The 15,421-nt window shown below is 38.7% G+C and overlaps 1 protein-coding gene across 2 annotated transcripts in view; it reads right to left on the reverse strand.

Moving 5' to 3' along the window:
* Window positions 1-15,421, reverse strand: part of BRINP3 (BMP/retinoic acid inducible neural specific 3) — a 213,920-nt gene that overhangs the window by 80,840 nt on the left and 117,659 nt on the right. For both annotated transcript variants that reach the window (XM_056356486.1, XM_056356485.1), the window contains 2 exons: window positions 14,821-15,011; window positions 4,921-5,111 (listed from right to left, as the gene is read on the reverse strand). In XM_056356486.1, the coding sequence (XP_056212461.1) occupies window positions 4,921-5,111; window positions 14,821-15,011 (382 nt within the window). The remainder of the gene's footprint in view (window positions 1-4,920; window positions 5,112-14,820; window positions 15,012-15,421) is intronic.

A 15,421-nucleotide genomic window follows, 5' to 3' on the forward strand; every position in this document is an offset into this window, starting at 1 on the left:
GAAACTAATTTAATTACACTTTCCTGTCTAACAGCTCACCATGAGTCATTCATGGGTTAATTATACATAATCAGATATAGTTACCATCACAATAGAGCCCTGTTCTTGGAAACTATTCATAATCTAAAGTTTTCAGAGACAACCAAAGTGCTTTACCCTTTCATAGGAAAAAAAAAGAAAAAAAAAAAAAAGAAAAAAACCACCCAACCAACCAAAAACCAAATAGCACAATAAAATTTAATTGAAATTAGAGGGCACATTCTCAAGGATGTTTATTCTTTCTCACTCAGATGGAATAAATGGGCTCTAATGTGGCTGTAAATAGCTGGTGGAAAATTCAATTTATGCCTCTGTTCTGTTGCCTCCTGTTCTTTTGTTGCACTGTGTCTGTCCCACAGCTGCTTGAACCTTAAGATAACACCTGCACTGTATTCACCTGACCCAACTCCCTTGAAAGAAAATGTATTCTGGAATGGAAGAAGATATCCTCCACAACACAATTACTGTAACACTTTATTAATGGCAATATTATACTTGCCTAATACAACTGTGTTTATCCTTTTGCAGAATGCAGTAAAAATATTCAATAATATTTAATTTACTGTGTAACCAATGTGTTTCTTCTGTGTTCTGCACAATTATTTGGAATTAGTGCAGAAGTTTATTAGTGACAGTGGTGGAATTATGGCTTTTGGTGAACAGGAATCAGGGTCATCTGAGTAGGGGTATACTGCTGTCAACCATAGAGTCAGAAAGCAGAATGAAACCTAGATGTACTATGCATAGCCCTCTTCCACCTACCCACCACTGGAAAAGTCTCCTGATTAGTTTTTAAGAGTACGGATGCACGATCTCAGGGTGGTACACCAATGTCATTCTGCCAGTGGGCAATGACAGGACGTGTTGCCAGAATCACTGTAGATGCTACAGTAACTTGTGACCTTCATGTCTTGTTCACACCATCCGTCAATCAGCAAAGGAAAGGAGTCAGTCATATGGATTAGGGTCATTGCATAGTCTTAGGTCTCAGGCCATTTCACCTTCCCCTGGGCCTCCAGCTGTGGGTAGATCTTCAAGAGGTGCAAATTAGCATGGCTGTACAGAAGCCAGAACGACACTGAGCTGGAAGAGCTGAGGTAGATAATGGAGAGCTCATTAAAGATACCACACAGGGAAAGAAAAACATTTGCTGACTTTATTTGTATTCTGCTTCCATGACTGTACAGGATTTTATTAAACAAGAGGAGAGCATACCCCATCATCATAATAGGGATGTTAATAGGGAGAGCTAACAGTCATCAGTGCATCTGAAGAGAAATTTTCATAGGAAAAAGCTTCTAAAATGAGCATGCAAAGGAAGTAATGTTGGATCTGTAATATTTCAAACACAACAGGATGTACATTCATGTAAATGTATATGCAAATTAGATGCAGCCCTCAGGCGCTTGGTGAGTTTCCAATGAGGCCCTTGAGGCTGCAAACTGTTGATTTAGCATATGAGCCTAACCACTCACACTAAAATGCATGCATTAAATTAATATGGAAAGAATGTATGTATCAGGGACTTTTAAAAAAGTTAAATATTGATACAGTCTCTGGGTAGCTCCCATGGACATTTGGTTTCCAACTGGAAAATGTTGTAACATGGTGATTTTACCTTTTATAATATGGAATAAACAATGTGTTGTCTATGTGATTAATGTGAAGCCTCAATCTGTTGTACTCATGTTATTTTCAAGGATAATTATGTCACAGCTAACAAACTTGATTACAAACAAATTTGATTAAGAAACTTGATTCATCAAATACACCTCTCTCACTCCTTTCCTCGTGTTGCACTTTAATATATTTTGCTCTAAATGGTACTGTTTTTCACTAGATAAGTAAGAATTAAACATGAAGATATTAATGTTAATTCTCACTTCTCCCTTCTCAATGCTTTCCTTTCTCTGTGACATAACTTAGCGATTTGATAGAAAAACTTAATTATAAAATTTATCAAAATATTATCTTCCCGCATCAGTCCCACAAAACAATGTATCAAGGCCTGTAAGAAAAAAAAGAATCAGCTATCACATATCTCAATGAATTTGAATGAAGAATGTAAGAAGTGCTCAAGGATTAATTGTTTTGATTACATAAAGGAGGAAAACGTTTCATTATGTGTTACTTTCCAAAGAGAACTTAGAATTTGTGAAAACACATATTTATTGCTAGCAATTTTTTTTTTCCTGAGAAGACTAATTGAACTTGATCATTCTCACCTAATATTTGATCTGTTGTTGACTTGGTTCTGTAACTCAAGAGAATTCATGGATTCCTCTTCCTTAATCTATTAAGGAAGCACCAGACAGAGAAGCTGGAAACGTTAGAAACGGAATGGACAAACGGAGACACAGCCCTGGTTTGTGAATGGATGAGCTGTTCATTGCTACCCTAGCATACGGCTGACTGCTGCTACAGCTCTGTGAAATGCCCATCCTCTTTCCTGTCCTACAGAAATCCCCCCTTGGTGGAGCTTTCAAGGTAGTATCAAGACCCCCTTTGCTACTGCATGCTTAGTTTTTCCTTACTATTTCATGCTCCTGTGGACAAGGGAATATTTCCTCCCATAATGTTCTTATTACATTTTTGTTGCTAAATTATCGTTAAATCTTATAAATGTGCTACCAATTTACAATGCCCAAACCAGATAACAAAAAACCACAGGTAAGTCAGGAGGAAAGAAAAAAAAAAAAAAAGATAATATCAAATACTAAATAGATTCTGAACATGATTTTTTTGTTGTTGTTAACTAGTCAGCAATCCAGAAATGATCATGTATCACTTGGAAAACTTCTAATATAAACTCAGAATTTCAGGGATTTCTAAACCTGTTCCAATACTTTTATATTAGATTTCTTTGCTGGTCAGAAAGGAGTTATGGTAAACTGAGAAAGCTTTTCTTGGACTGCCTTTGCAAATCCCCAGCTCGACCTCTTGTGCAGAGGAAGGCTTTGAGCAGACCTGTGGTGAGCAAGCCAGACACAAAAGGTGCTGTGACTTAATAACCTACCCAGTATTTTATGATGTAAAAAGCACAGGGTTTGCTCTCTTCCCTGGAGCAGCCCAGCAGGTGAAGGCACAGAGCTGGCTGGTAGCCACCATGGTCCCCAGGTTCCCCAGGGGTCACTTGTCCCAAATCAGCCCTTAAGCTGATCCACTTGAACGCAGAGATCTGGCTCTGCAGCTCCAGGGAAAGTGGTGGTCTAACCCCGATGCCACTATCTATGTTTTAACAAATTATTTTGAAAGATGCTATTTACACCAACGATCTAGAATCTAGTTAAAAACCAAGAGTATTTAAAATTTCTTTGGAGGGGAAGAACAAAAAAAATGCCTTCCCTGGCTGCTTTTGTGTTCCTAGTTTTCAACAGAAAAAGGTTTTTTGTTCAGTTAAGCATTCTGACAATAGAAATTTGTAATGCAAATGCTCCCAGTCTGTCAATGGAAGCAAGCTAAAAAGTGAGGCTTTCACCTATCAGCACTGTTGCATCTGATGTGAGAACCATTTTCCAGAGACTACTGCAGTCAATTAATCAAATCAGATTTGCTGATGGACTACAGCTTGCATTTGTATCTACCTCAGTGAGAGGGGGGAGAGAAAACTTAGTCATTTTGTACTGTTGGTAAAAACCTTCGGACACGCAGAAAGTTCATTACATAAATTGTTAGCAAGCAGGGTAGAATTCTGCATTGTGACACAAATCTGCTTTAAAAATTTTTCAGTGAATAGAAAAGCGAAAATTCTTTCAGACACCATGTTTTCTCTACATTTCTATGTTCTATCACTTCAGTTACCACTGGTTTCAGTCATAAATTATATCGACATAGAAGGAGCCTAGTTTTAAGGGCTGCTGTATGTCTACATGATAAACAACTAGATTATGAAAATTAGTCAGATCAGATGGATGGGTGGTGTGCTGTTCTGCAGCAAGACTCTGTGATCAGATGGGTAGCCCTTACTGAGATTGGACTCTGTCAGTTCTGCTGCATTTTCAGCTGTACTGCCTAAACAGCCAGACACCATCCTGCACCTGCGGACCAGCTCCGAGCTGGGGGTAGCTGCCATACCGCCAGCCCGCCACGGAAGGGACAGGGGGAATGTGCTCCACGTACCAGCAGCCAAACTGAGCAAGTGCTGCCCAGCCACAAATTCCAGTTCCATCCTTCTCACTCTAAGGGTGCTGGCACTCCCAAGGAAGTAAATCTATATTTACTTGAGTAACAGCTAAGGTACTGGGAAACTGCAGTGGGTTCCAGATGTGGTCTTTAATGAAGACCTTAGTTACCAGTGGAAAGATACAATGAGTGGAATGAATTCTCAATCACATTTTACATTAAAAGCTTCATAATTAATGCACATTCAACTGCAAGTTAACATTTTATTTGCCCTCCAATGCTGGAAATGGTCTGAGAGAGGTTATTTCAAATAAGCAACATGAGGCTAGAGAGCTGCTCAAAAGAACAGCACTCACAAGAGTACTATTACTATGTTTAAAAAAAGAAGAAAAAGAAAAAAGAAAAGTATGAGGGAACTGTATTCTCCTGTACACAAACATAAGTCTGTCTATAAATGCAGTTGCTGAGTACATACGTAAAAGAGATTGTCTCAATGATGAAACAGTTCTATGAGGGCCATCTGTATCGTTCAAATTATGCATCACTCATCAAGAGTAGCATCTTTAGTGGGTTAGACCTTCTTTTAAAGTAGAATCTTCATTATCAATTGAATGCTTTGAATCAGGCGAAAAAGTTTACAACAAAAAGCACTGTTCTGCTAACAAATCTGTTTTTACTAATCAAAACACCTTTCTCCAGAGGAGAAGCCGGTAAATCTAGAAACATATCTGCAGGCCGGTATTAGAGGGCTTCCCCTACCTTTATGGCAGTGGAGGCAATCTGGATATGGTGGAGCCTGCGCAGCGTGCTGTCCCTGTCAATGAAGTAGGATGCTGCGAGCTGGTGCAGGGTCTCCAGAGTCACTGCAGAGCTGTTCGTGCTGGGATCACTTCCCTCTGACCTCTTGCTCAGCTTCCGTTTGTCCACAAAAATTGTGAGTGACTCCTCTCCTGGGCAGGGAAACAGAAAGCACAGCATTCATCAGGGACATCTGCTGCAAGTCTCATTTTGCCAGAAAGAAGGTGGCAAGCCAAAGTTTTCCCTGGCTGTTGCCTAATGTTTAGATATCCCTCCCTGGTGGCAGAGGCAAAAACTTCAGTGCTTAAGCACATGGACAACAGATACTATTCTAGGTATTTATTCTTATGGTTTGGTGCCTCATATGAATAACAATTATACAATAGGAACTATTTATGCCTAAAATGCAATGACACCGGGCATAGATCTGCTATACTAACTCCTATTTACCCACAACAGAGAGATACTCTGTAGACATTCAATTTAAAACATGCATAAAACTTGTTTATTTCCAAAGTTGCTTAATACCTTCAACTTTTTTAGCATTTAACATTAGCATTTTAAAAAATGGAACCAGGGAAATACCTGAGACCCCTTTTTTATTATTATTATGTTTCTTTCTTTTAAAACATGTATCATGTCTGATTTCAGAAGATACTTCATTACAACTTGTTATAAACAATCTTGTTATGAGCAATCCTGTGTTGTCTGATCAATTCAGCAATGCTAAAATGCCTGAAACCTTATAAAACAGTTGCCTTAAACCAAATTTATATAACTGAAAAGTATAAAAATATATTAAAAGAATGTTAGCTATTTTCTTTTAAAAAGGGGAAACATAAATAGCACTTTCCTAACTCCCAAAGCAGAGGTGTCTTTCTGAAAGCAAAGAGAAGCTCCAGCATCTTACACTGTGGATTTCTCACTTTCTTTGTCTTTAAAGAGATGTGCAGAAATACTATTGAATTTAGACATATTCATTCTTGTAGGATTATTGAAAACAAAGCCAAAGCAAAATCTCACTTGTTTAACTAAACAAGTTCTTAAGAACCATTCCAGATCAGACCTACTGATACTGTTAAATTTGTAAGGAATTTTCCATGTTTATAATTTATTTCATGGGTATTTTTGTCTTGTGTTTCAGACCAATCAGGACTTTGTTCATTTAGTAATGTGTTTAGGCAAAACTCTTCAATTCAGAAAATGAATCAGAAAAGTAATTTTTTAACTCAGTGTTTTCTTCAGTGCAACTTATGTCCAAAGTAACTACAAAAACACTTTTCTGACTTTCCGAGCCTGTGTTCGGTGACTTGCATTCTTCAACATTAATCTCAAGAACCAACGAATACTATCATTATACCTGTATTTTAGGTGCTGAACGACTCCACTGAATGTTATTCCCTTGTTCTTGGAAAGGAAGCTACCCAGATAGGGTCTGCCTCGCCACTCGTGCTAGTTTCATTGCTCACCCATCTGCTGCAGTGGCGTTTTGCCCATTCAGAGGGTGGGCTGCCAGCTTTGGATGGGTTTATGTGCCAAAAAGTAATAGCTGTAGAGGGATAATATGTAGGATGAAAACATGACATCATCTTCAAAGGGCGATAATGTTGGTGGTGAGCAATGCTAAATGAAGACCGCGTGCCTCTGTGCAGGAGGCCACATCTATTGACAAATTCGACACACAGCTACCTCCACTCACAAAATTCATTTCTGTTTGGAGAAAGAGTGAATTCGTGGTAATCAATGTACCTTACAGTGTTTCCCAATCCCTCACAAATTCAGAGGACAGTCAGGCCTTTCAGACCTTACATAGGAAAAACTGCCATTATCCAGGAGCCTCTTATCTAATTAGACCTGCCAGGCTTGTCCAGTATGTTCATTTTGTCCTGGAAGGGACAGCTGCTGCCCAGGACAGCTGGCTATTCCAGCTGGAGCCTACCTCGGCTTTCACCACTATATTTATACTTCTTCTCCTACAGTTTCATAATGGGTCGGTTTTTTGAGCATGCAGTCATCAAAGCAGGGATTAATTTCCTGAACTCCAAAGAACCAGGAATTACAGCAGCCTCCGTAAGTAACAGGATTTCCCCATCCAGTTACCTAATCTCTCTGCTCTAATAAGTAGACATAGGTTTGCATTTTATTTAACTACCGCCAAAACCTCCTGCAAAGCAGCCTACGGTTGCTTGGCAGGGCAGGTATGAGCACGTTGCACTAGCGCAGACTGGAGCACCACTGTTTGCTATGCTGCGCTGCCGTGCATTGCTGATGGCCCGGTGGCCAGGTGGGCCGTTATTCACACCGTGCTGCATCCATGCCAGCTGCCATGGGTACGGAGCTGGAAAAGTACAGCAAAGTCTAATGACTTGTACTCTAAGAGAAATTTGCCGTCAAAACCTGGTCTAAGTTCCAACATTGCTGGCATTCAGCTGTGCCCGCACAATAAAACCTGCCTCTTCTAAACCTGCCTTGTGACTCTGGCCAGCGTGAAAGATGTTTGTGAAATGAAAAGTGATGGAGTGGGCTGAGAGCTGAGCCAGGGGCCACAGGCTTGATGCAGCTGTTTGTGGAGCTATAAAGGCACGGTCATACCAGAGCAGACGACATGAGAACTCCCAGGGGTAAATACTGTGTCAGTGACCCGTTCAGCCTGCGCAAATAAAGTGTAAAATTTCACTAGGAGATCCCTCCCATTTTTCCCCTTTCCAGAGGTCTTAGCTAATATATTTATTTTACAGTGACCTTTGCAAGCTCAACTGGCTTTCCGCTGGAAATAGCTTATAATGAATTGTAAGATACAAGAAAACAAGCCCTTAATGTTGCAGAAAATCTCTGCAAAGCGGAGAAAAATATTTTATTTATTTTTTATGTTTGTTGTGTTTCATTAGCCAGCATGCCACCCCATCCTGCTCTGGTGTAAACTCTTTTGATTGGTCTGTATTAGTTATTAGTAGAGACGGTGGGACTGCTTCTATGTCAACTGAATTCTGGTAAGATTCGTTATTAAAACAGAGTTTATTCACTTTTGTTCCCTTCAAAACCATTTGTTTTCCAGGGGGGTGGAGAGCAGAACTACAATAAAACCTCCTGTTTCAAAAAAATAACTTGAAAAATAACAGTGTTATGTTGCTTTGATTAGAAAATGTCAGGAAAATAACATCTGAACTCCCTCACAGTTATCACATCATCCTATTATCCTAGTCGTGCTTGATCCCATGCTTGCCGTGGCAGTTGCTGGTGGGGGTGTTTTGTCAGGCAGGATCCCCCAGCACCCAACCCCTGCCATCTCTATCCCCACTCTGTGACAGATATGTTTTCTTTTTTCATGCTCTGTAACCAGGTTGAAATGATTTTGAATGTTTACTTTGACTCAGATCACATCAGATTACATCTCCCAAGGCTGATGAAAGCACATAGCTGGAGTGATGGGGGCCTTCAGTGCAACTGTGATGGAAGCCCCTTCTCCTCAAAAGTCTCTACATCGCATTTGTAGGGCAGCTCACACAAGCGGGTCCTAGCCCATCACTCGTCTTCTCAGGCACTATGCTAATACCAAGTGCAATCAGGTAAATTTCAAAAATATTTCCTGCTCAAAAGACATCTTAGAGTTTCTGGAATTTTTTCATCTGTCAGAGGTGATTTAGCACTTGCTAGAAAAAGTGGATTAAACCCCAGAGAACTCCCTCATATGTTAGCACTCAGGCATCCATGTCACTGCAGAACTGTAACAGGGATCCCTTTCACACTCAGAACTCAGGGCTTATAAAGTAAAATCACTGGCTCGTATTTAATTTGTGGAAGATAATTAACATTTTAAGTTCTTTTTTCTCTGTCACATCTGAAACATGGATGGGTCTTGGTTTTTTACTGGTTATAGTCTGCCACCATGAAATAGGCTAAGACAACACCCAAGCATTAGTTAAAAGCAAGTGTGTTTTAAAAAACTCTTCAAAGTTATAAATTTTAAGAACTGAAAATTATTAATGCCAGTGTATACTAAGAAAACATGAATATTCAGCATTGGATCCACACAGCTGTATTCTCTCTAATTCACAAAATTCAAGAGTCAGTTAACTTCATTTTCTCAGGTTTAAAAGAAATAGCACAAAAACATTTGGTCGTGCTCAAAACAATGCTACATAATCCAATGAATGGTTCAGAAAATTACCAGAGTCACTGCAGTGATGCTTTATAACCATGTAGCTGATGTCACTGACAGATACTCACTGGGGGGCAGGAGATTGACATTCACACTATAGACTGGCATTGGCACAATATATACTAATGTCCCCCTGAGCCCTGGAATTTGCTAGCTTATAACTTAGCCTATATATTTAATTCTTTCTAGGTTTGTATAAACATACTTTCCACTATTTATATTTATAAGTTACACTAACTCCTGAGTTGAAAAAAATATTCTACATGACATTTTTCAAAAACTAAAGCATAAAATAAAACAGGTATATAGGAATTTACCTAGACACATAACCCATCCGTGGCCAATTAGGTGTAAGACTTCTAAACAATAGTTTAGAAATGGCATTCAGAAATTAGAAGTTAATTTTGTGTACATATTAAGAATATCTTCACAAATTATTTAAGTAAAAAATGCAAATCAGAATCATTGACATGGTAGAATTGGAATAACGCTGTAACAACTGTAACTAAATATAACCATCTGTTGAAGGAGTAAATACATTTTGTTATACATAATAATACATATTATTATGATTTAAATATTTAGTGCCATTTTCTAACTCAGTTATTGAGAGATTGTTCTCCTGTACCTACATCTTTGTAACAATGAAAAGATCATATGCCTTGATGTGTCATATTTTTGTCTGTAGATGGGGAGTGGTAGGAAAAAGCAGTGATCCAAGCAGTACCCATCACTTCATGTCAGAGAGTGAGGAAACTAATAAAAGGAGAACACTCAAAGGCAGATATATCTGAGTGCCATGGACAGTTACCTACCTAGAGCTCTGTCTTTATATACATATATGTATTTTACAAATGCATAAAGGTCTTTGGTCTATGAATGCCTCAAAAGTTTCTGATTAAATAGAATACTCAAGAACACTCAGCTACAATAGCTGTAATGCATTATAATAATAATAAAAAAAAAGTTATACCTTTGTTATAAAAAAATAGCTTAGTGCTAGTGGAAAATCTATTCATGTATGGATTGCAGAATGTACTGTTAAGGTTTTAGCAGGTCATTTTCCCAAACTTAAGCAGATGCTAATGGAATTGCACAGGTTCAAAAAGCATATAAATTAATGCTAGGCCAGATGTGGTATCATTTCTGTGGTTCGAGTGAGTAAAGTACTCGTTAATTCCATACATACAATCTGTTTTAGTACTTAAAATTTTTCTTCTTTAAGTGGGGAGAGAAAAGAAAGAAAATATATTTCTACATTTTTCTTTTCCCCTTAGCATCCATAATCTTAAATGCTGGAAAGTTTATATACCTGGTGGGTTACAGGTGGGGGGTGGTGTTTGTTTTCAAACCTGAGGCTAAATTTTCAAGTTTCTTTCTCACATCAGTCATTTGAGACAGGATGCTCCTCCCTTATTTGCCAATATTTTGTCTCTTACATGGAAATAATTGTTATAGAAAAACAAAGGTCATATCAGCAGTTAGTGTGAGCATAAATCTTTCATAAATTATTAAGATTCACTGGTTTACACCACCTGACAATTTTTCCCATCTCTGTACAGAGAGTAATATACTGCTTAAGAAGACTATTAATCAGCAGCAGAAAATCTGACCCTCTATTCAGTGTGTAGAATAGAATAGGTGTAACTATCCAACTCACCTGTGGGACTGTAATGAGTGAAGAGGAGAATGACAAGAGGTCGGAGTTAAGCTGATCTACTGACACCCATTAAGATTGTCTGTTGTCAAGACCAAACTGTTTCTTTTTGTTCTCAAAGACTCCAACATTATCAAGGGATATTTTGTGACCCAGAGAGGCGAGTGTATAGATGGTCTGGTAATGAAGACTTTAAGCAGTTACGACTGACAATAACAGCAAAAATAAATAAATCTCAAACACTCAAGATTACCGTTTAGCCAATTGCCTAAAAAAAGTTCTAGTTTCATAAGAAGCCTTGGCAACCTCCTGCAAATTTGTTTATACAGAACAGTTACCATGTTTCCAGATGCAAGTAGGACTTATTTGCAAAAGTCCACTATCTTCATCTTGCAAAGCACGCAAATCAGTCTCACATCACCCAAAAGCCTGGAAGGCCCTGTCATTCCATTGTAGTATGTTAGTTATCTGTAATTTTCTCATTGCCAAGCCTACTGGTTGGCTGAGTAGCCTTTACATCTATACATAGCAACAGCATTATAGTGAATGCCTTTGAAGTAGGATCCACTGATATTTTTCTCTTCCTACACTTATTCCACAGTGGTGCCCTAGGCTTCATGATAACTTCCAGTTCTGAAGCTCACCACTGTACACTAATTTTTGTAAACCATTAAAGTGTACAGCAGCTAATGCTCTTGCTTATTATTTGGCAAGCTGGACCTTAATTGCATCATGCTGTATGTTAGCAAAACAGAAAAGTGTAAATGCAGAACAAAAGGAGAAAAAGTAATACTGTGTATTGTCCCTCATTTAAAGGAGGACATTTGCTTTTTGGAATTGCTAGGTGAAAGCTGTTAAAGAGTTTAGAAACACAATTCATAGAGTCAGAAAATAATTTAGGCTGGAAGGGATTTCTGGCGGTCATCATGTCCAATTCCCTGCTCAGAGCAAATCTGATTAAATGTGGTGCTCGGGGACTTGTCCAGTAGAGCCTTCTCTCACCTTCAAGGACGGAGTTCCCTTGTATGAGTCCTTTCTTACCTTTCCCCTAAAGCTGCTCTGGTCAGTGTTGCCTGGGCTATGTAAATTTGCAATTTTGCTAACAAAATCAGGAGATGTGTAGTCACAGAGGAGTGGAGGAAACTTCTTCACCTCCTAGTACTGGCCCAGCCCAACAGAGCATCCCCGTTTGTGCACAAAATTTAACAAAAATGAGCAGCCATTTCTCTCCTTTCCCTGCAGATTTGACGCTGCAGATAGTCAATGTAGATGCAGTAGTTACTCCTGTGCACCGGCACGTGAGCACGCCCATGAACCCACTGCTCAATGCAGCGTTTGCTGTGCAAACAGTGGATTACATAGGGTCCTTCTGCCAGGCAGCTTGAAGCTGCTCATTATGGACATTTGGTTTGTCACAAGAAGATAAAATTTCCATAAGAAACAGAAGCAGTGAGAAATGTAATTTTCCACATTATCTTGTGGCAACAAGAAAAATAGAACTTCCCTAAGTTCTTGTTTGAGAATGCCCTTGTGGAGTATATATCTGCATTTGTGAATAAAGATTTGGGAACATATCACAAACAACCATGTGCAAGGGTTCCCTTTATGGTCAAAAAGGGATATTCATGAAAGCCAAATGGTCACAGAGGCACACAAATCTTACCACGGGATTGTTCATTTGCCAAGCTTTCCATGTCCATGAATACAGATGACTGGGGATTCATTAAATAAAAGTACTATACACACACAGTTTGGTCTTCTGCTTTTAAGGAGCTACGTAAGTGACAAAGGTTTCTGAATAAACCAACTTTCAATTAAAGAAAAAGTAGGAATACATTATTGAAAGTGAAAAATATAATTAGATGTTATAAGTGTGGACAAGCATCTCTGGGAATCTCCATTCAATGTAGCACCCAAATGAGAACTAACACAGACAGGAAAGTATAGGGTTATTAGCTACCTCATGAAAGCATTCTTAGATATTTCTAATTCCCTGTAATTATTTTAAATGAACCAATTTTTTGAAGTCTTCAGCCCCCATCTAATGATAATGGAAGGCAGCAAGTGTGCCTGAAATCATGCCTAAAAACTGAGGCTAGGGGCCTAAATCAAAACCCATCACACTTGATATAAAAACTCTCTTTGACTTCATTAAGTGTTGGCAGAGCCCAGAAGTCAACACTGACTCTCTGTGTGTGGAAAATTTTTCCAAGCGTGTGGCAGCTACTGCATTTTAAGGCCTTTGTGAGGTGGTCTGAAGAGGGATGAGAAAAGGGCACCCTGCCCCAGTTTCCCTGCAGCAAAACCCGAGGCTGTGGGGACAATATCGAATGTTTAAACTACAATTTTCAAGTGTCTTCAAAAGTAATACCCGTGAGTTTAACTTTTTACTTAGGGCCACGCTTCCTAAAAGGTGTCATGTCTGCAGCTCTTTTGTGATCAGTGTCATACTGGTGTTTTTTACTTTTAAAGAGCAGCTACTCTCGTTTTCCCAGAGCTGTTGGGCCCAATTTCACCTTGAAAGTGAATTTCACCATGTGGAGGTTCCTACTGAAAGTTATGTTAGTTAGTCATCAGCAAATAGCTAATAATACTAAAAAATATTTTTACCATTGCATAACCCTTGCATTAGGATACATGCTTCAGCCAAATCTTTAATTATTATGCTTTATATTTTAAGAAACATTTTCTTTCACTTCTGCAGTTAGTTTTTCTGTTCAGATGTGCTATGTGCTGTATACAGAAGAAAATTGATGGTAATATATAAGAAGTGTACTTTTAGCATGGATGAAATGTACTGAGTAATTAAAAGAAATTCTGGGAATTTTGTTCCAAATCACTGGTCAACACATGTAAGTTGTTCTTCAAATTCTAATGGTAATGAATTTGCTTTAGAAACACTAGTTTCCAAAATAATGGTAGGAATGAGTTCTTTATTATTTGAAATAACCACAGCAAAAAAGAAGTTCACCTTGTTTCTAGAATGGTCTTTTCCAAAAGGAAGCTACTGTGAGCCATTTCAGCTGTTAAAGATCTCAGATATCAGCCAAAAGAGAATAAGAAGAGTGTCATTTCCTTAATATATGGTAAAAATTCAGTTATGAAATGTATTAAAGAGAACCATTCCTCAGGTGAATAAAGGATTTTGACAAGACTGTTCTGTTGGAAGGATACTCAATCACCAGAATTATCTTTAATATAATCATCCACCAAGGGATAAAACTGCATTTTGAAAATGTCAGTTCATTTTGAAATGTCTAGATGGGTAATCACAGGTACTAATTATCTTTCATTCACAACAATTTATGCTCTCTCTTGAACATTAGGCCTCTTCACTGGATTTCTTCAATCCATGTAGTGACTGGATCCCAATGATACATCAGGCTACCTTTTCCAAATTAGGCTGTGGGGATTTAGAGATGCAGATTCCATTATATTAATAGGAATCACATGGCAAAATCTCATCATCCTATTTTGAAAATTTAGTCACACCGGTTAAGTGAAGACTAGTTCTAAAAGGGGTAGAGTGACAATACAGGGACTTCCCAGCAGCCAACGTCGTTTAAAAGATTCCTAGCTGAAAAGATTTGTTGGAAGTTATTGTTACTGGTTTTCTTGCTTCATGTCTGCAGTACCATGATGGACTTGTGTAATCTGGTATTATGTAAATTGTAAGGACCTCTTACAGAAAAAAGGTCACTCTCCTTAATGACCCCTTAGTGCAGAGATACATCCCAAGAAGACCAGAAGCCTGCACACCAGGAACTCGAGTAAAGTACTTCAATCTTAGCTATGGGATTTCTTATTTTTTTGTCTGTAAAATTCTTTACACAAGGTAAAGAAATTTCAACAGCAGAAGATGAAGGAACCATGAGGCTTGTAGACAAAAGCTGCTCCCATGCTTCCAAGCCCAGTCCAGGGAGCGCTGCTCAGCCCAGCTGCTCCGAGAAGGAGCATCACAGTTTACAGAGAAATCAGTTGTGACCACCACTTTTAGATCAGTCACACCAAACCGATGCACGACATTTCCAAGCGTTTACCCTACCTCCCAAGGTAGCTGACAGTAGGAAATGTGTCCCATATTTCTTGATAAGGTTTTCTGTGATCTGTTGCAGGGTCGGGCGGCGTCCGAGTAGCCTTATGTTACGGAAGAATTCAGGGGCGAGTGGCAGTGGGGAGCCAAGGAAATTTCTTCTTTCGACAGCAAGATTGTTTACTTTCCAGCGGCCAAACTCTCTGCAAAACAAAGCAATTCTCATTCAGAAATATGTCATTCGGACAAATGTTCTTCATTTGCAAGCTACTCTGCTCTGTTGACTGCTGGAGGCGGCTAGCCGGGTACTATAACAGGCCTTGACAGTGATACTCTGTCATGTGTTATAGGCATAGGACAAGCAACCAGTGTTATTTATTAGAAGTGGAGGCAGTACTCCATAATAAAATCATTGTTTGGAAAAAAATAAATAAAAAATAAGCCACTTATGGTGTTGCTGTTCCTATTGTTTATGTTTAGCCTCTGATGTGAGTACAGCCCTAGAACAAGCAGATTTGCTAGAAAATGAAACTAAATTAATAATTTCCCCAAATCTGGACCAAATGCAATAAATGTTTTCATGACACAAGGCAAATTTTAAAAACATTTGAAG

The sequence above is a fragment of the Falco biarmicus genome, chromosome 11, assembly GCF_023638135.1.
Source record: "Falco biarmicus isolate bFalBia1 chromosome 11, bFalBia1.pri, whole genome shotgun sequence".
NCBI lineage: Eukaryota > Metazoa > Chordata > Aves > Falconiformes > Falconidae > Falco > Falco biarmicus.